Consider the following 21,864-nt stretch of genomic DNA (forward strand, 5'->3'; position numbering starts at 1 on the left):
AATAAATTTAAATAATATGCGTTGTTGGTAGAAGAAAATCCTCCTGTACAGTAATATCATTATGTATAATAGCAAAGTGCATTACTGAATGGGCCAGTGCTTTGATTTCTGGTCTGACTTCTGTTTGTGAACATGGAGTGCACATTAATGTAGCTTTTTGAACTGGATGAACCTGCACCGATTTAAACCATCCGTGTATCTGAATCTGTAAGTGCCAAAGCACTTGCTGCTCATTGCATGCCTTTCCCACACTGGCAAACTCCACACACCACATATCTTTGTTAGTACTGTGGTTATGGTTATCTAGCCAGCTTTAGAGCTGCAGCACTGTCTTTGTGAAAAAAGTGCCTTTTTAAATTTGTTGAATGAATGTTAATCTATTTAAACATTTATTGAAGTTGTTGAAATTTTGAACTATTTTATCTTTCTGCAATTCAGGACAATTTCAGTTATCTAAATTAGAATGTAGGTGTTTCATTGCAGTTGTGAAAAGGGCCTGATATCATATCTTTGGCAAGGATAGACCAAGACAGGAGCTAGGTGTCAAAGGATCCAAACAAAACGTAGTGTATATGTTGGAGTGTTTTTTACCCTTTTTGCTTTAGTTAAATTAAACTGCTTAAAGGCTATGGTTTTGGTAGCAGTGTCAACCAGATACATTCTCAGAATCTCAGATTACCATTTTTCCAGGTGCTTTAAACCTTTTTGTTTCAATGCTATAAAGACCATAGTCTTGCAAATACCCAGGACTTCAAATATTCATTGTTTAAAATATCATACAAGTCATGCAGCATGTTTGCATAAATTAAGTATGTCTCTTACTATTTTGAAAATTGTAATTTTAAGCATTATGCACCATCATTCCGTGTCACCTTATTTGAGATGCTCGCTGCATTAAGCAAAGTCAACAGTTTGATTGTGTGCTTGCCTTTAATGAAAAGTCACATGCAAAGTCAAAATATAGTATGTCTGAGCAGAGAGGTGAGCCTGTGTGAACATGTATGTAGGCATTCAGCTTCACATTCTGGAAATGCCTCCTGACCTGTGACCCAGATTAGACAGGGACATAATCACCCCCATATAATGTGAATTACCATCTGAGGTGCATTTTTTAGGATGACTAGTCTCCCAATTTAAATACCAGAGCAAGTGACTAAAGTTAATTGTCATAAAGCCACAAGAAGCAGTATAAGGGAAAGCAGTATCAATATGGTTTCTGAAAAGAGGTATGACAAAAATGTTCCTGCATACTGTAAAGTTACTTGAGCTCAAATCACCTGCAGGAGATGGAGGAACATTTCTGTAACAATCACATTCGTCCTCTCTGTTTATGTCCTATCATCCTTCCTGTTTTCTTCATTTTGTTCAGGAGCTAGTGCTTGTAGTGTCAGAAAATATTCCTTCTCTCCTCTTCACGGTGAGAACCAGTGACAATTCAAAGCAAACCGTTCCTCTTTAGTCAGAAATCGCTTGTTTGTACAGGCACGATCAAAACTGTAATTTGTCTTGTGATGCAGATGTCAAGCTCTCTGTGAGTAAATTGCTACAATTTTATGAACATGTTGTTTTAAAACAATGATTCTTCTCTTTCTTGTGGTTCACGGTGGATCCAGTCAGTGAAGCAGCTCTTCACTAGCAAGCATCCTTGAAACAATTTTTTCTTTTATTTTTTTCTGGTTGGTACAGTGGTAATGACTTCTCTTGTCCTGTACTAGTTAGTAATCAATGCGATATGGTAAAAGTTTCTCTGGTTTTGATATTTCAGTGTTTTATAGAGCTTTTTATATTGTGTGCTTATACAGAACATGCAGACCTTAAAACTATATACATACTGACAATCACGTTTATTCTAGTTTTTTTTGTCTGGAACATCCCATTAAATAAATGATAACCTGGTGAACCTTTCCAGTTTTGTGGGTGACACTGCCAGTGTGTTCTCCAGTGCAGTATACCATGACCATCACAGTGACCTTGTCGAATCCCTGCACATCAGTGTAATTTGTCATGCACTGAGGCAAGAACTGCAAGAAATAATCTTCAAATCTGGTATCTTATGTCATGAGATATAAACTCTTAAGCAAATAGATTCAGAAGGCAACCTTTTTCCCTACTCACAAATCTTTCCTCCTGTTACCCTACTGCCTCCACTGACCAGCACAGTCAAAACCAGCCCTGGTTGGAATCATGTTTTCCATCTATCTTCTGCTGTTTGAACGGGGCTCATACAGTGTCTTGTACCATTTCAGTGTTGCAGTTTGTGCCAGTTTTCCCATGTATGGAGAAGGAAAGGATGGACAGACCTACTGCACGTTACCTTTTTAGGAGGCTCTAATAGCTTTGCTTTTGAGTCTGACTGTGACTGAGTTGTCATTCTCTAAGCAGTAACTGTTTCCATCCACCTAATAAAGTTACGGATTTTAACAACTATTTTTTTCCTGGAGGGTTTCTTTACAGCTGAAGCTGTTGCTGCTGTTGGTATGCTCACTTAGGACAGAGTAGTTGGCATACTTGGAATGGGAGAGCTTAATCCTGAGGACTGGGTTGACAGAAACTTTGGGCAGTTCAAGAAGGGAAGTGCATATTTTCATGCCTGAGGAAGACTAACGCCATACCTCAGCACAGGCTGGGAACTGACTGACTTGAGCCGCAATCCTGCTGAAGAGTGTGCAGAGGTTACAATGGACACAAAGTTGAATGGAAGCCAGCCCTAGGCACTGATGATAAATCAGGCAAACCACACAGTGGGCTATGTTCGGAGGAGTTTGGCCAGTGGATAGAGGGAACTTACTGTCTGCTTATACTTGGGGCTTGTGAAACTGCACCTGCAAATATGTGTTTAGTCTGGGTCCACCCAGTGTGAGATGGACATTGGGGCAATAGAATGAGAGCAATGGAAGGCTACCGGGACAGCAAACGGAAATGACAAATCTGAAGTCTTCTCAAAAGTGACAGTAGTAACAAGAGATAATGGCCACCAAAAGAACCCAAGGCATCTTTGACAGAAGTCAGTGCAGCACTTAAACAATTTACCCAGTACTTGTAGAACCCATTCATAGAGGCTTTCAAGACTGGTAAACAAGACAGTTATCTGATCCAGTGTTAGTGAATAACCTCATGCTTCATGTGGTACTAAGCAATCCACAGAATTTCCTTCAGAAGCATGTCTGTGTTTGAGTTGAGCTCTCTCAAGGTGCGAAAGAACCTCTGCCTCTTGTGCCATCATCAGGTCCCCAGTAGGACCACAGAGCAGAAATCTGCCTGGTTCTAAAACTGGGACTCAATGTTGAATGCCTCAGAGATGAGCACCTGAAAGATAATTCAGGGAGCTTGCCTTGTCTGCATTTCTACTATGTTTTTTAATCCAGGCTTAATCTAATGAGGCTGCTGACCTGCAGTTGTTATACCCGCAGTTAGATACTGATCTCATCTGGGATGTATCAGGTTCCAGATGTGCTGAGAATGCCATCTGCAATTCATTACTTCTCAGCTGAGACCAGTGCCCAAATGGATCAAGAGTCCTTTTCTCAATCGGCCTCAATTGTTTTGACTCCGGCCACACGCTGGGAACTGCTGTGTGAGGCCAGTTCTAGCAGTCAAGCCCTGTTCTTCACAGAGCAAATAGACAAACACTCGTACAGGCTGAAAGTCATCCCAGGGGAGAGGCAGAGGACAGTAAGCCAGGAATATCCTTCCTGAAACTGGAATCTGCCTGTGAGAGCATCTTTTCTGTGGTGTGTTTGATCAAGATGTTAAACTGATTTGTTTGATTTCTTGCCTTGGATGAGGAGAGCAGCGTGATGGCAAAGATGTCCTACATCAGTCTCATTTGTGATATGGCAGTGAGCACTACCAGTTCCTCCTAAGAAGAGAGACTGCACATGAGCTAAGCTCGTGAGGAAAAGCAAAGATACCACTAAACTCTTTGGTTAGCAAACAGTGCAGATTTACAGATATGACTAGGACAGCAGCCACAATTCTCAGCTTCAGCAGAGTTTTCAAAATATAAACATCGAATTCAGTTGCGGCCTGTTGAAACTCAAGTGCATGACTGTCGGCATCCTTGTTGACAAACGGAATGGGGAGCCCAGACAAGCGTGCCAGGAGCCTTTTATTATTTTATTTTGGCATCACTCTCACAAGAGATGGTACCGGGCTCATGCGTCCGAGACATCCAAACACTTCCCGGTTGCAAAGCATTCTTAAAAGCTTCTTAGCCAATCAGCATGCTTCTAAAAGTTACAGACAGCTGCCTTAACCAATTCATAACAGCGCACGTACGACTGTTGAATACAATGCTGGCTTGTTATGCCTTGACATAACAATGCACAATATCCCATTATAAGGCTTAAACTTACCTATCTTGCTAAGCATATTTTTTTGCAATTCCAAAATCTATCTAGGCCAAACCTAGAAACCCTAACCATTGTTTTAATGTCCTTGGTTCTGCATAACTGTATCTTCTTCTAGTTTTCACAGGCAAAGCTGAATCCTAAATCCTTTTGCTTTATTTTCTGAAGCCTGCTTTTATTTCTCACACCTAAAATCCTTTCTGTGGGGTATGCCCAGCCCCTGCCCTGGAGGGATCTCTGCTGAGATAAGAGATTTCATAATCGCCCAGCAGGACTCCCTTGAAAGGCAACCACTTCTTTGGTCACGGCGAGAAAAGAGAGACCCACAATCCTTTAGGAGAGCCTATGCAGATCTTTTGTAACCCATTGGCCTTCACCCATCCTCTGTATCCCTATAAAAGCAAGCCCTCTGCCCCTGTGAGACAGAGAGCTCTCGTCCCTGGCTTTCCCCTTCACCGGAGTACGGACCAACAATAAAGCTACTTTGTGCGGAACCAGCCACACGAGCCTCTCGTCTCTCTCTGGTCTGGTTTAGCCTGGAGGTGCCCTGCAGAGCTGAGCTGGAATCACGAGCTGACAATCACTAAAGAGCTGACAGCCTCTGCAAGGGCCCCTCTGCCAGCAGCTGAGGGGAGACACCGGGGCTCAGGAAGGCGATTCCTTTCGGGACCATCTCTCCGGACCGGTCACCTCTTCCTGAGTCAGAGCTACTGACCCCATCACCAGCTGTAATATCTTTCCACCTTTTGTGTTTCCCCACACATGGCTGCTCCTTCTTCCCTTCATAAAGAAGGAATGAACAGAGCAGGGGTGGGCTCCCAGCTGCAGGCAAAAACAGTTTAATGCAGTGAGCTGGTTTTCCCTCTGTGGCTGTGAGCCTTGCTGGCAGGCACTATAGCCACATTTAGAAGTGTTAGGATATAAGCTTAGGGTGTTACAAGCCAAAAAGCCTGTGTAGGCTAAAGGTTTGGCTACTGAAATATTTTATACACAGCAGAACACTTCTAATAGAAAAGACTTGAAGTTTGCTTATTCCACAGTCCTATAATGAGAGAAAGAAGATGCAGTTGCAAACTACCTCAGGCTCAGTATGGTCTGAGTGTAGCTCTTCTATGGGATTGAATGCTCTGAACACTGGGATTGAAGCCAGGAATAAAGTTACATCTTCTGCAGCATTACAGAGCTACCCTTTCATTTCCTTGTGTCTCCCAACAAGGAAATAAAAGAAATAAAACATATAATTTTTGCTATGAAATGAAACATATCATTTAATGTCAAGTGGAAAATTTTGTTTTATACAGCAGTAGTTGTTGGCTTTGACATGCCAGAAGAAAGGGTTTGTATTTTGGCTTAATGCAAGCCAATACTTGTTTCCAATTTTTAGTTTTACAACTCATGTTCTTCTAACTAGAAGGGCATACTAAGAAAGGAACAGAAATTATAAGGAGAGAGTAGCCTATGTTAAAAGTAATTGACTGAATTGTAGTTGACATGTAGAATTGTATTCTGTGTCTGCTTCTGTCATAGATTTTCCCAACGAGACACTCTGGCTGCTTTTTGGATAAATGTGTGCTTCTCAGTTTTGGGAAGCCTTGTTTGAGACCTTGGCTTGTAATTTATAGTAAATACATATACTATCTAATAGAATATATAATATGTAATATATTATTTGTATTATCTTCAATTTATGAAATAATATAACAAATTATTTAGAAAAAAATATATAATGTTATACATAGAATTCATAGAGTGACTTGCATGCAGACCTAAGACTATTATTTTGATAATATTTTATTATGGAATTTTGATACATAATAGGTTATAGAATAGTATGCCTTTAAAGAAAACCAAAACACTTTAAGAAAAGAGCATAAAATTCTTGAATGGGACACCCAAAATGAGGGATTTAAAAAGAAAATAATTGTTTTTCATATCCTTTGTAGAGAATGCAGATAAGAATGCTCTGTTGTCCTTTTTTTAAATGAAAAAAAAAATGTATTTGTGATGTTTTTATGTGCTGTGGTGATGTGAGCTTTACAAAATCCTGTCAGGAGATTGTTAATTATGCTGTCAGAGCAGGGTTTGAATGGTATTCAGTAGAATAAATATGCGTCAAACAAGGAGAAAGCAAAATGGTCATTTAGTCAGCACTACTCAGCTGTGCCCTGAATGAGATAGGGATCCTTTGATGATGTAACTACACAAAACAGGTAGACAATATAAGGTCTAATTAAAGTTGCACAGTAATACTTCATTTTGGTATTTCTTAACTTCCCAAGGTGAATTGAGTCTGCATTTCCTTCAAAAGGTCTTCCTTCAAACTGTGGAGAGAAAACCTCCTTCATTTGGGCTGCTGTCAGTCCTTAGAAATTACAAATTTGAGCACTTAGCCCCCATATGAAGGAAATTCATATATGTAAAGTAGAACATGAGAATCAGAAGTGATGGGGTGGTCTGTGGTCTGTAGCCACCACATTAAAAGGCCCTACTGCAGGTGAGTGGGCACATTTTTGATGGATGTGGATTCACCTTCAAGGACTTGGGCAATAAAATTATCTGACAATCCACTAGCCTCCTCTTGTAACATAACAGTCCCCTGAAAAGCAATTAGCAGCACTCAGTCTCCTATGGTCTTTGCTCTCAGTGGAAAAGAGAACATACTTGAACATTAGTGTTATTGCAATGTCAATAAAAATACCATATTTAATGGTAAAAACAAAAGAGGAATCTGACTTCAAGGTAGTGCTGGGAATGTTAGGAATAACTGATTCAACTGATTCACATTTGTGATTGGTTTCTGCATGAAGGTTTCAGTATCTGATGGTTTCATTAGAAGGATCAATTTTGAGGGCTCTGTACAACGAAAAATAATTAAAAATAGAAAAAAGTTATACATGTGATTAGGAATCTGAAATAACTTTGATGTTTTTAAGAGGTAGTTGCCTGAGTGCCCACTGCATGCTAATGAACTCTTAAAATTATGATATGATAATTTTTCTTCTCAGTGAATACAGGAATTTGCCAACCTAAAGCAAGATGAAAATGATTAAAAAAGAAGCATGGGCATCAATCTAGCATTACTCTTCATAGTAGTTTCTTGTTTGTAAGCAAACGCAACCCACTTGAATTGTTTTGAAGTATTTAGGTATTTTGCCCATCACACGTTGGAACTTTCAGACTTCCTTCTATTCACATTTGTTCACATGAACTTAGCCAGCTTTTTAAAAATGCATCAGTGTTTTATTGGAATGAGTTATGTATTGTTTTCAAAAAGTAAATGATAATGACATAGACTCTCTGTAGTCAGTCTTGGTCAAGTAGGAGGAGCTCACTTGATGGACTTACACATGGTTAGAACAACAAAATAGTTGGTGGAGGTTTCATGGCACATTTGAAAGCATGATCTAAATTTGCTTGTGTTTAATTTCTTCCAGGCTGTTTCCAGCTATGTAATGTTTTTCGGACCCATGAGATGGAAATTGAGCAGTGCTTGCTGGAGTCCCTTCCCCTCGGCCAGCGGCAGCGGCTGGTCAAGCGGATGCGCTGTGACCAAATAAAAGCATATTATGAACGAGAAAAAGCTTTCCAAAAACGGGAGGGCTATGGAAAGAAGCTGAAACATGGAAAGAATCAACGAGTTCATTTTAATCTTGCTGATATGATACAGGATGCAGTCATACGTCATGATGATAAAGAAGGTACTTATTAATGTTGTATGATGTTTTCCTTTGTGCAGTTAAAGCTCCAGGGGAGGAGCTTATTTGTTCTGCTCACCTATCTTTAGGTAAAATAAAAAATACTAATCATAAAGTGATTGTCTCAATACAATATGCAAGCATGTATTGCATACAACATATTACAGCTTGTTACTGAAATGAACAAGGTGTGGAGAATAAACCCTCAGAAACCTAATGAATTCATTTTGAGATTAATATAAACTAGTATCTTTCAAAGCAAGTAAGGACTATGATTCTGTGATTATATGTAGCCTCTTACATACTTATATGAGCCATAGAATTTAACACAAGTTACTTTGAAAATTAGGTTCTCATTTTAGCCAAAATCTGGAGTAAAGGATACTGCTGTTAGTGACACTGGAGTGTCTAGAGCAAGGAGATGATGTTGACCCATAGTCACACCAGATAGAAGGTCATCTCTCTGTTTGTGAAATTATGTTTATGTCCTTTTCAAATACATAACCACACTTTAGGGTTCTGTTTTTAGTTTCCTGGCATTGTCTGAATCCCTGGTGCAGCTGATAGTAACCTGAGGAATTTGTAATTTACTCCTCAGAAGTAAACCAAACCTTGCAGTAAGAATCTCCCAAGTTTTAGAAGTCCCCAGAAATCCCCATAGTGTTGTGTGGTGGGGAGGGATATAAGAAACAATCTGGTACAAAGTTGTTGGCAACTCCTTTGCGAAAAGATTTTATGGCAGTTCTTTGTAATCACCTTAGCGTAAAAAGGGGACACTCTGAGACAGACAGACATCATGCAAAGAAGTTGACAAGTTTCTCCTAATTGTTATCAGTTTTATTAGGTATGTGTTGTTTACTCACTCCTGAATCTTCATTGTATTGTGCATTTTCTCTATCATTGCTTATCACTGAGGTAGAATCCTACACATTTAGATCTTTAGAGGAAATGGATCAAAAAGTTCTTTTCAAGTCAGTGCACAGGGCATTATTTATAACTAAATTATAAATGAAATTCACCTTTCATTCCACTCTCCTAGAGTGTGTAGGAATGATAAAGGAAGATCTTCTATGTTCCCATAGCTCCATCTTTAAAAACCAAACAGAATACTAGGTATGACTTTTAACATTCTGTAAAAGTCAGATACTTGAGGCTATTTCTGACATTCACACTGAAGAAATGTCGGTTGTTTACTGCAGTAGAGTAGGGCATCAACGGTATTTTGTGTTGCCTATACTTGGCCTCGAGCTGCACCTGGGTCAGAATATAAAGTTCAGCATGTGCTGAGACTGAATAACATAAGCAGAAAGGGAATATAACTCAGGCAGAGGAAAGAAAAGTTGAGGAAAACCAGAAATGGTGTCCTGCACTTGAAACAGATAAAATAGGTCCCCAGAAGCGAGGAGCTCAAATAGCCTGCAGATAACATAGTCCTGAATTTGTTACCTATGGTCCTTTCCCATGACTATGAAAACGTGTTATTGTTGTCTTTAGGCAGTCTGGGGACCTGCAAGTGCCTGTCTGATGTTTTTTAGCCAAATGTTCCCAGGACCTGTTTGCTTTGGGATGAAAAATGCTATATTAAGAATGATTATCATAAAAAAAAACCCAAAAAACCAAACCAAAACAACAAAGTTTAAACTCACAGACATGAAAGCCACTTTCCTTCTATTGTTGCTGAGTGGAACACCCAACCATGATTCTTTAGTGAATATACCTACGTTAGAATTTCTGTTCAAATTAGATATGTTCTTTTGTAATAAATATCACATCAATTTACTGTGTTTGGTCTTGTTTTATGGAGGATGTAACGTAGATCCCTTTCAGGTAAAACTGTACTGGAAGATGTGGTTTGGAAGTACAGCTAGTGCCCCAAAACAGTCATGAGTCAATCCATAAGGCTCAGCTAGACACAGCCTGAAGTAATCCCACTGAAACAGGTATAGCTGGGCAAGTTGGGCTTTTGCTACCACCCATTTCTCTTGTGTATTTAATCATATTTTAAAATGTGCTCAGCAATCAACAGCATTTGATAGGTGTAAAAGACAGCTAAGAAAGGTGTTTTGCAGTTCTATTAATGAAATGCAAAAAAATGTAGTATAGAATGTGAAAAGAGGGCACAACAGTACAATGGGATAGAAGTAGTTGTCCAAGTGAAGTCCAGCAGTTCATTTTTGCTGGTGTATCATAAACTATATAGACTAGACAGCACATTCTGAAGTGGTGAGCTGTAGCTCTGGTTTGGTACGTGAGATAAATTGGATACCATTAATATATATAAAGATGAATTTATAATGTGGCTGGTGCAGAGACATTTCACAACTCAGTCTGGTCAGAATTTCACTCTTGCAAATTCATTGTCTTTGTTATTAATGAAAAATGTAATATATCTTCTGCAAAATTACTATAGCAGCTGCTGCTGGGCACCAAATGCATTGCTGTTACTGCATGCTAACAGGAGTGATCAGTAATTTGCTCTAAAATTAATTTTAGAATGGGCTTTGAGAAATTTTTACTGGTGATCTCCTTTGTCTCAAATTTAGGAATGAAATATATGCTCATTTGATTTCTCAGTAAGTTAAAAACTAGTGAAATGATGTATCTTTGCTCTTTTTGGAGACATTTGAAATTATTAACTATATTTTTTTGTTATTATTCGTAACTGTTCTTCAGTATTTTATCTGACCCAGGGAGATTGAAGGGGAATCCTCCTTCTCTGTCTCCTTGCAGCATCTCTCTTTAAAGCAATATGTTTGTACTGCTGTTGATGGGCCACATTCACCCACACTACAAGCAGTGAGCATTTTGGGAGATTCTGCAACTATTACTCTCAGTGTTGACATGTATAAAAGCAGAAGCTGATGATTAAGTGAGTCCGCTGTTTTTTGACACTGATTTTGTACATCTTTACTGCTGGCAAGGGAATACCTCTAGTTAATTTTCCTATAAATCCTATGCATTTTTCTTCTGTGAGATGTTAAATCCCTAATAAAAATGGACAGCAGGAAATTTATCTTGCTGACGTCAGTCATATAAATGTACTGCAAAATGGGAGATGTAGCCAAGCAGGCTTCTGCATCCCATTCCTTCCCACTGTGGACTAGGCATGCTTGCACCTACATGTGGGATTACCATGTGGACTCAGATCTTCTCTAATACACACAGGTCATACATCAGTATTTGCTAAGCCTGCACATCAGCTGAGACTCATCTACAAGCAACTAGGAAATGAACTGAGCATTAAGGAAATAAACTGAGCAAGTCTCAGTCTGAGTTTCTGCTTCAAATACAAGGTAGTCAAATGGATCTTAGTGTTTGGGCCTCCGGAGAACAAGGGGTAGGCATCCTTCCTGAGGCAATGGTGCAGTTGTTGGCAGTGACAGCAGTGAGAAACAGTGGCTGCTTTGAAAAAATGTGAACTGATAGATAAGCTTGCTACAACTAAAACAGTAGCTAAAAGTAAACGTGACAGTCCTGTACCTGAAGTCTAACATGGGGGGAAACTAAAGGACTGGCTTGAGTTCCTGTCATCTTTTGGTATATTCTGTAACCCACCTTCTCAGTCATCCTTGCAGCATTACTCAAAATGTAGGATTGTCAGAAAATCTTTGTATGTAGTAAGTATATTTTGTTATAAAACCTCTAAATTGTAATGCAGTCATGATGTGTACCATAAAGTCTGCCTGCTGTCAGGTCGGGGTAGGTCAGGGTACAAAGTGCAGAGAGCCATCAGATTCAGTCTGGAGACAAAAGAGGTACTCCTGTGAAAATCAGCATTACAAAAGGCAAATGCAGATTCCCTAAACTCTATTTAAACCTATTTCATCCTTCTGATGAGCAATATGCTGATTCTGTGACAGCATTGTGATTCTAAATAGCAGCAACGCCAGGGTGAGTGAGTGTTAGCATAATGCTGAGTCTCTAGTAATGATTCTTGGTCCTTTTGTATTGACTGCTTGGTTCAGTCAGCCCTCCTCAACTCTCCCAGAGCTTCTTCCTAACCCTGCAGAGCTGCCAGTGTGACCCTTTGCCTTTAGAGATAGAATGCTAGGATGTGGTGGCTGGGGACAGCCTTACTCTCCTCTCACCAGGGCATGTCAGGAAAAGGTGATTTAAAAAGCAGACGATACCAATGCCCTACTTTTTCTGCAGTGTTCACTGCCGGGGTAGGTCTCCCAGGACTGGGTCCTAGCCCCAGCTGATTGACTGCAGAGCAGTTTCATAGTGCAGGGAAGAAAATAGGAATCCTGTCTCACTTCCCCTCCTGTGATGCCAGTATCTCCAGGTGTGTGAAAGATGTAGTATTGTGAGATTGGTAGTATCCTGATACTTTAAAGGTTTGGAATAATCAATATAATGGAAGGCATTATTTAGTATTATTAGTTATTTTAATGAGCACTGTATAATGTACAATGTTATGATAAATTTCGGTTACATTAAGTAAAAGGGTGTGTAAGTGAGCATAAAAGGGGGTACAGGTGGGGCTGGTGCTGAACTGTAATTTACATCTGAACAGCTTTGGGCCATAAAGAGGGCTCAGGGAAGGGAAACAAAATCTATTCAAAAGAAGGATGTATCTTTAATTTAAGGTGGCAGATGAGTTGACCATTAGCTTTCAATAGTTAGGAGAATGTGTCAGATGTTATAATGATCCTTCCTATTCATGGGAAAAAAAAATCTGAAACAGAAAACTGAGGCTGAAACTGAGCAGAAATAAACCAGGTTTTTATTATGTCCTTGCATAGTTTTCAAATCTACTAACTGACTTCTTATTTTTGCACCTTATTACATTAGGCTTGCTTATGCTTGCTTTACTGTCCTTTTTCCAGTAGAAACAGCTTGGTTGGTTACACATAAGATATCCTGGAAAGTAGTGGATTGCACTGACTGTGTCTGGAAAACATATCAGGGCAAACTTACTGATCCTCAACAAACAGGTTTGACCTTGTCAGCAGTCTTTTTAAAAAGCTGGAAGAAGCAGGGTGTGGGCAGTAGTGACAGGTTTGTGAGTGCAAGGCTGCATTATGTGAAACCTGTTGTCAGGCAACAGTGTGCAACACAGACTTCTTAGCAAACACCTTTATAATTAAGAAGAATGGGAATGTATTCAGGTAGCCTGTCTGCTGTTAGGTTTCTGACTTTCAGCCTACCTTTTTACATGTTCGATGGTACCTCCTCTTCTCAAACTGCAGCTTTTCTGATTTTTGCCTATTGCACGTGCTGGGATGAACAGTTAGAAAGCAAGGCCCCAAGCATAGCAATGCTTGGCTTTTAAAATTCACCAATGCCTTGGGTGAGGATTGCTTTGTTGTGTGTCAGAAGTTCAGAGTCATCTTTGCTACCAGAAGAGACTGAAAGAGAAAAGAATGTGTTTACTAAAGACAGAGAATTTTAGTAGCAGAAAAGTTTTACAGAAACACAAAGTAATAAAACACATTATTATGCTTGATGTTTAGGAAGGAGCTGAAAAACAGGTGTAATATTAAATCTCTCAAGTTAGGTTCTTATCATTAAGGCAGAGTTTCCTTAAGTTAGACAAAAATAACTCCATCTTGAGTTTAAAAAAAAGGTGACTCTGGAAAAGAGAAGGATCTCTGTGTGAAAGTTCAGGTTAATCTTTTGTGCCATCCCAAGTTATCATAATCCACTCTTATTTGCTTCCACCTTTAAAAATCTTCCTGCCTTGTTTCTTATGATTAATATTTAATATCACCTTCTTTCATTCCATTCTCCTCCCAAAGCTACTTTAATTAGCATTTCTTTTGGTATACTGTCACAGCTTCAGCCTTCTGATGAGGCAGGGCTAAAATAATAATAATGAATAGTAACAAAGAATAATAAATGAGGAAAATTAAATGCATGGGATATTTATATATTTTACATATATATATATATATATATATATATATGCATATATATATATATATATATATATATATATATATATATATATATAGACATGCACACTTGTTATACATGTGTTATACCAAGGGCATAAAGGCCAGAAATATAAATACTGCTGGTGAATCAGAATTTGGTTGTGTAATCTGAGTAAGTGTTCCCAGTTTTCAATGCACTCTTGATGCTTTTGGGAAACCTCACTTTTAGCAGTTATTCCAACCCTGAGAAGGATAAAATGGCAAACAGTAGCCAGTGTGTTTAGCATGCACAGGTAACCTTCATGACAAAAGAAAGCTCCCAGATAAAATTAAAGCTTGGGCCAAAACCTGAATTAGTAGGAAATGAGACAAATGACAATGATTAGTAAGGTGCTGCATAGTGACATCATGAAGAGGGAACCCAAAAATAATCAATTTAATCTAACTTCAGTTTGACGAATTTAAAACTCTGAATGGTCAAGAACATTCAGAACAGAACTACAGGTGAACTAAAATGTATTGCATACTCTGAATTTCCTTATTTTAGCATGCTCAGTCCTTTTTAAAATTTAAATCAAAGATTTCTCAGATCTTATAGTTCTTTGTTTCAGGGTTGTTCAAGCATTATTTAATATATTTTAATTTCATATTACTATTTACTCTCACTCTAAACTTCATTAAAGCCTATTTTTATCTTACTGGGAAAGCAAATGGAATTCATTATGCATGTAATAATAGGGAGACTTCCCCACACAGAGCTATTTTGGATTTTACAGTTAGTTTCCCTTGAATCAGAGGAGGAAAATGTACATTAGACAGTAATCTAAAAGGGACTATTTACCAATGTTGGTTTTCTAGGAACTATTGTAGAAGAAATCACAAAACACATGTATGAAAATTTATACAATTTAATATTTATTTTCCATCCTTAAGAGACATAAGCAGTAAACTCTAAACAGTGAAGTCAAGAGACTAATCAGAGCATATGAAATTAATGAAGTACACAAAAATTTTGCAAATTGGGGCTTTTGGAAAGGAAGAAAAGTATATACTGTAAATTAATGCTTTCACAAGACAAATTCATGCATTCTGGACTGGGAATCATGACTGTAAGTTTGGATGACACTAATGCAGCTGACTGTCCAACATGCTGCTAGTGATTTAATTTGTCCTGTGTATAGGAAAATAAAGCATCAGTCAACCATCTCAACCCACCCACTGATGAAGAAGCTTTTCCAAAGGCCCAGAAGGTAGAGACACGTTTCAAACCAGGGCAAGGCTTCAAACCTATAGATTCAGCATGGTTGTTAACTTTCTTTGGCTCCATGTGTGCTGAATTCAGCAACACAGGGCATCTTTTTGTTGTGATGCAGGGAAACATAATGCCTTTAGTTATTGGGTAACAGATGTTTAGTAATTAAAGCAGCCCATTTCAAAAGCTATCATAAAATCACAGGGAGATTAAATTTGAATACATTTGAATTCCTACAGGATTCCATATGTGCTTTTTGTCCATGTGTTTACATTTTCAGTAATTTGGTAAAGCTGAGAACTGGATATTAAATGATTTGTTGTTGATGAAAATATGTATGATTCCTAATATAGAACGCTTATTTATTTGGAAAAAGTAAGGCTCACAGAAAAAGGAATGACATATCAAAAAGTGAAGAATAGACTTGAGGGTGTAGATTTAATCATCCCTTTTGTTCTCCACGTGGACTGTCTAACCACAGGAGTGCTTCTGCTCCATGACTACTTTTCTCTTAGCTGTGAAATTTTCCTGGTTTGTTTCAGCTGCAGTTTTTGTCTCTGCATGTGCCCAGAACTACCTTGGTTTGAAGAGCTATCCTTTGCCTGTAAGAGGTAGGGAAATAAAGACAAAGCATCCCTCTATTTTGGGTCCTCCTGAGTAGGGAGATTCACATCAAGTGTAATTTATCTGTCTTTTGATCAAATGGAGTTATGATGTCGTCATGAGGTTTTGCCTGTGGATTGCTTTGAGAGCCATTTTTTTCTGTGCATTTCTCTGTCCCACTGACTCTTCTGTCCCCTTCTGTCCACGCACCACAGGTATCTCAAGCAGTGTCTGGCCTGGCATGGCTTTCTCCTGGGGAAGGGGCCTGAGAGGCAAATTGGATCTAGCTGGTCTTGCTTACAGTATAGTAAACTGTAGAAAGTTGAATGAATAGTGAACTGTTGTACGAAAATCTCAACGCTATCAGTATGTCTGCTACTGTGTTTTGAAAACAGGAGTATGTACTGGACTATTTACAGTCCTGTTTCACATGCTTAAGCTGTGAATAAATAAAAACTGAGATATGTGTTTGAACTTCATGATTCCCATTTGGTGGTTTTGGGTGTCTGTAAGTTCATCCTGAAGGATTTGTTGATCATGTCTAAAAGCATGCCTTTTTCTTACTGATACAGAGTTCCTAGAAATTCAGCTTTTGGATTTTTCTTTGAATGACAGATTTCTAAAGTGTAAGAATAGTGTTGCTTGTTTTCTATGCAGGTAAGCCCATTCTTGAACTTTAATCCCACATATCCAAACAAAACCACATTTGATTAACTAGAAATCGTAAGTCTTGCTTCAGTTGCAAGTGTAAAACTCAATATTTTTAAGGGGACGTTTGTGAAAACTCCAATTTTCGTAATTTTTTTTTAATTTACTTCTGAACACATTTTCAAAATTCTTAAATATTTATTTTGGTGGACTATGATATGCAGTTGGAAAAGTCAGTGTGTAAATTATTCATGATTTTTAATCAGTCTTATTCAAAAGGCTTTTGCAAACGAAAATGTCAAGAAAAATTATTTAGAAGACCATTACCTCTAAACAAGAATCCAGCTTTTTAAGACTGCAGTCTGGTGTGAACAGATAGACATATATCTGTTCTTTTTTATTTCATTTTAAACCTATTAAGCTTACTTATATTTCCATGTTCATAGGGTTTTTTTTCTATAAGACCCTCCATTACATTTAAAAATATAAAGTTTCCCACTTGAGCATGTGTTGTGGTTTAACCCAACACATGGCCAGCAGCCAAGCTCCATGCAGCCGCTCACTCACTCCCCCACCAGCAGGATCAGGGAGAGAATTGGAAGAGTAGAAGAGAACTTGTGGGCAGAGATAAAGACAGTTTAATAGGGAAAGCAAATGCCACACACACAAGCAGCAAAAAACAAGGAATTAATTCACTGCTTCCCATGGGCAGCCAGGTGTTCAGCCATCTCCAGGAGAGCAGGGACCCATCATGTAATGGTGACTTGTGAAGACAAACTCCAACACTCTAAATGTACACCCTTCCTCCTTCTTCCCCCCTTTTTTACATATTGAGCATGGCGTCCTGTGGTCTGGAATATCCCTTTGGTCAGTTGGGGTCACCTGTCCTGGCTGTGTCTCCTCCCAACCTCCCACATACCAACAACTTCCTCCCCAGTGTTGTTGTATGAAAAGCAGAAAAGGCCTTGGCTCTGTGTAAGGCCTGCTCAGCAATAACAAAAACATCTTTATATTTTTGATCCTGTGTTCAGCACAAATCCAAAACATGGCCCCCCAACAGCCACTGTGAAGAAAATTATCTCTACCCCAGCTGAAACCAGCACAGCATGCTCCAGCATTCGAGTATGAAGTATGAAGAAACACAAGGACTAATCACTCACAAATTCACTGTCATGCCGATAAAGGTTCGTTAAGCCATTAGCAACCTACAAATTGGCACCTGGCATTCCTCCTATTCAGCTGAAAGGGGATCCACAGTAGGATGCAAGACTATAAATTGGCAGCAATCAGAAGCCTATTTTCTGTGTGAAAGATGGTATCTACTGAGTAGCAGGTACTGCTGACATTCTCTGGTTATTGTTATAAGTCACTGACTAAAAAGAATATTGCTGTAATGGCAGAAGATCCTAGTCTATTCTTGTGAAATAAAAAGAGAACAAGAATAGAATACTTTCTATGCAAATTGCTTTTGATTTACTCTCCAGTGTAATTATTGTGCTTCATATTGATTTCCAATAATGTTTTAGTACAAAGGAGAAACTTTTCTGTAGATATCTTTCAATATAACTTACTTTAAAATGTTTTCATTTCAATCACAAATTGCACTATGATAGAAATTAAGGTGGGGAACTACAGAAATCAATAGAGAATAACCTTTTCTGTTATTTTTTCTTTTTTTACGAGCAAACCTTTATAGCTATAATACAGTTCTTTACAAAAATGAACTTAAATAAGTCCTTAAAAACGTTTTAAATTTTTAAATTTAACTTTAAAAGAATTTTCCTAACAAAAGAAGAATTTTCCTAACAGAGCATACTCTTAAATTGCTACACTGGAGCATAAAATAAGATAAAATAAAATAAAATGGAATACTTAAGCATAAGACTGGGAAAAGACCTTATTCTGAGATCTTGCAACACACAGACTTTATTTTATGACTATCAAATTAGTTGCCAGTTTGAGAAGAACATTCCTTCAAAACTTCTAAAAAGTGGAGTTGGTTTGGAGGTTTTGTGGAGTGGGGACAACTAAGTGGAGTATCTTTCTCTAGAACAATTGGAAGGCATAACTAAATTAATATGATCAGAGCCACTAAATGCAGCAAGTTATTTTTTTAATTGTTAAGTCCTACCTCTTTAGGGTTTTTTTTTGTTATTCTTCTCTTTTTTAACAAGAGCATGTGCCAGATTCTGCACCTGTAACGGGGCAACTCTGGTTGTGAGTATAGACTGGGGAATGAGAGGCTGTAAAGCAGTGCTGTGGGAAGGCAGCTGGGAGTCCTGGTCAGTGGCAAGTTGAACCTGAGTCAGCAGTGCCCTGGCAGCCAGGAGGGCCAACCCTGTCCTGGGGGGCATCAGGCACAGCATCACCAGCCGGGCAAGGGAGGGGATTGTCCTGCTCTGCACTGGGGCGGCCTCACCTCGAGTGCTGGGGCAGCTTTGGGTGCCACAATATAAGGAAAGTATTGAACCTTTAGAGAGTGTCCAAAGCAGGCCACAAAGATGGTGAAGGGTCTTAAGGGGAAGCTGTGTGAAGAGAGGCTGAGGTCACTTGGTCTGTTCAGCCTGGAGAAGAGGAGACTGAGGGTAATCTCACTGCAGTCTGCAGCTTCCTCGTGAGCAGAAGAGGAGGGGCAGGCACTGATCTCTTATCTGTGGTGACCAGTGACAGGACATGAGGGAATGGCCTGAAGCTGTGTCAAGGGAGGTTTAGGCTGGATATCAGGAAAAGATTTTTCACCCAGAGGGTGGCTGGGCACTGGAACAGGCTCCTCAGGGAAGTGGTCACAGCACCAAGACTGACAGAGATCAAGAAGCATTTGAACAATGCTCTCGGGTACGTGGTATGACTCTTGGGGTGTCCTGTGCAGGGCCAGGAGTTGGACAGCGAAGATCCTTCTGGGTCCTTTCCAACTCAGCATATTCTATGATTCTTTCCTTCTGTCTGAATCCTAGAACCTTTCCCAGCAAAAATACAAACTTATCTGAGAAAGAAACAGGCTTATTTATATAGTGCCTAGTGGTCTTTCTTCCTCAGTACAAATTCAAAACACAAAGTATATATACTGCTTATTATTTCAGTCATCTTTCTATCCTCTGAGACATGAGTTGAAGGATTCGTTTTTCTCAGTGCACTGATATATCATCTTAACTCAGTCTGCAAGGCTTTTTAGTTGTTAAAACCTTTTACACTTCAAATTGACAGTGAACAAACTCTATAGCTAGGATAGGAATTAGTAGAAAGCATATATGGCATAATGTACAGGAAACTGATTCTTCTCAATTATTGTTCCTTGCGGCCTTTACGGTAATAGGCTATTACAGTGGAGGAACTGAAGGTTGCAAGAATACAATCAATTAATCTAAGGGAATGGCTAATTTAGCTTGTGTTTCTGTGTGAATTGCATCCAAGAACAGGGTGGAAATGTGAGCAGTTAAGGTGAAATTGACAATAATTCTAAATTTCCTCCTTTGAACAAGGGTTTTAAGCATATGCAAAAGGTTCAAGGTAGAATTCAGTCATTCTGGAACCACATACTGCTTTCTTACTACATTTCTTTCTGATGACTCTAATACAATGCAGTGTGTATGTGACATTGAAGCAGTACAGTCATTTTACAGGGCAATGAGATGGTTAGACCATCTCACACCATGCACTTTTTAGGGTTTTGATTACATTTGGGCTCAAAAGACAAACACAACAGCTATAGCAGTAAATCCTTGAGTTAGGGTCTGTGCTCTGATTTTAGCAATCACAGCTACTGCTGACATAAAATGGCAGTTTTTTCCAGACTTCCACATTTACCCATTGACAGTACAGAAAATATGCCTTGAAGTGTTCTTAAAGCTGGAAGTATCTGCGTGAAATTTGAACTGCTGCTTTGTTTCTTAGTCTACTAAAGGGGCATCCTATAAGAGGTTACTATCTTACTACCAAACCTTTCAATAATGGTCATCTGAACTTCATTGGCTTCTCAGTTCTTATACAAGATGAACATTAGACTTTTACTTTCAAGCCTCTCCATAAAAGTCCTATGGAGCACATATTTAGAATTATACAAGCTGGACAGAAAAGGACAGATGTAAAGTCCAAATATATATAGTTCTGATGTTTCTGGATTAGTCCTTATCTCTTTCTCTTAACTTAGGCACTTGTAGTGTGGAGTTCTCTCTTGCTTCTCCCTGATTTATCAGATTTATGTACCAGCTACCTGTCAGATGTATTGTTTGAGCAAATGAGAACATGTATCATTTGGTATCACTGGGGAAGTTTGATGCTCTATAGTTGTAGCTCATCACTGCAGCCCAAACCTACCATGTGGCTCCACATGGACATGGACTCATTGGTATGACTCAGAACTGAGAGCCCCTCTTCTGTTAGGTGATGTGGGTTGCTCCTTCCCCTTGCTGACATCAAGATTGAATTCACAGAGTCAAAAGATCAGCCTGGCTAGAAGGACCTCAGAAGGTCCAATAGTCTAATATCATGCTGACTTTGTAGAGGAGTGCTAATGGGTATTGAACTAAGGCAGCTCTTACTATTGTAGTGCAAGAGCACACTCAACAAAGCAGAGGAATTCCTGTGGAGAACAACTATAATTCTACTTCAAAGCCAAATTAAACCATCAGCTTGTGTGTCAGACTTTTGCTTTCCATAATCTATAAAACAGAGGTGATTATACCAGTACTATGTGGGCGTAATTTTGGCCTTTCTGTGCTGGCCTATAACTCCAGTTCACACTGTGGCAATCCATACCAGTAAAAAATTAAGTAAAACATAAATCAAAATTTGCTTTGTGTTGGTTTTGTGCTGGTTGCTCCAGCTTTGGTGTAATAATTTGGCTATTCTAGTGCCTGACTGGTACCAGAGAAGAGGAGTTAGAGGGTCTGTCATACATTGCACCCTATGTTGTCCAGATCCTCAAATGCTTCACTGGTAACCCCGCGCAGGTTCAGCTTACATAGGATTGGTGTATAGATTTAGCTGTCTGTAAGCTTGGTGATATTGAATGCAGAATTGTTTGTGCTTCAAGTTTGTCTCTTTGGTTGTGCATTTCTTTCAGATGAACTGTTATAAATCTGTGATTTCAGTCCCCTGTGTCCCTGTATTTTTCATTTCAAATACTGAATTTTGAAATGAAGTAAAGTCTACATTGCTGCAAACTGCTGCCCAAGTCTGACAGCATTATCTCAAAGCAGATACATGGAGATGTTTTCCTTTCCTTATTTTGAAGTGGTTTAAGAAGGTGTGAGTCACAGTTTCCAAGTCTGATAGCTCTTTCCTTCCATGCTGGCTTTATACACATGATCTGTTGTTCTTGGGGTGATAATATGTTCATTGCTTATTTTTCAATTTTTTTTGTTGTTGGCATGTTGATAGTGGTGGTTGTTGCTGCAACTGATGTGGGAAAATGAAGGTGTCAGCCAGAATGCACTGAA

At 39.0% G+C, this 21,864-nt stretch overlaps 1 protein-coding gene across 1 annotated transcript in view; it reads left to right on the forward strand.

Annotated features, from left to right (window-relative positions):
- MYO16 (myosin XVI) overlaps nucleotides 1–21,864 on the forward strand; it is a 366,164-nt gene that overhangs the window by 95,005 nt on the left and 249,295 nt on the right. Inside the window, exon 3 of the mRNA XM_069003962.1 lies at nucleotides 7,784–8,047. Coding sequence (XP_068860063.1) covers nucleotides 7,784–8,047 — 264 coding nt within the window. The remainder of the gene's footprint in view (nucleotides 1–7,783; nucleotides 8,048–21,864) is intronic.

The sequence above is a fragment of the Aphelocoma coerulescens genome, chromosome 1 (assembly GCF_041296385.1).
Source record: "Aphelocoma coerulescens isolate FSJ_1873_10779 chromosome 1, UR_Acoe_1.0, whole genome shotgun sequence".
Taxonomy (NCBI): Eukaryota; Metazoa; Chordata; class Aves; order Passeriformes; family Corvidae; genus Aphelocoma; species Aphelocoma coerulescens.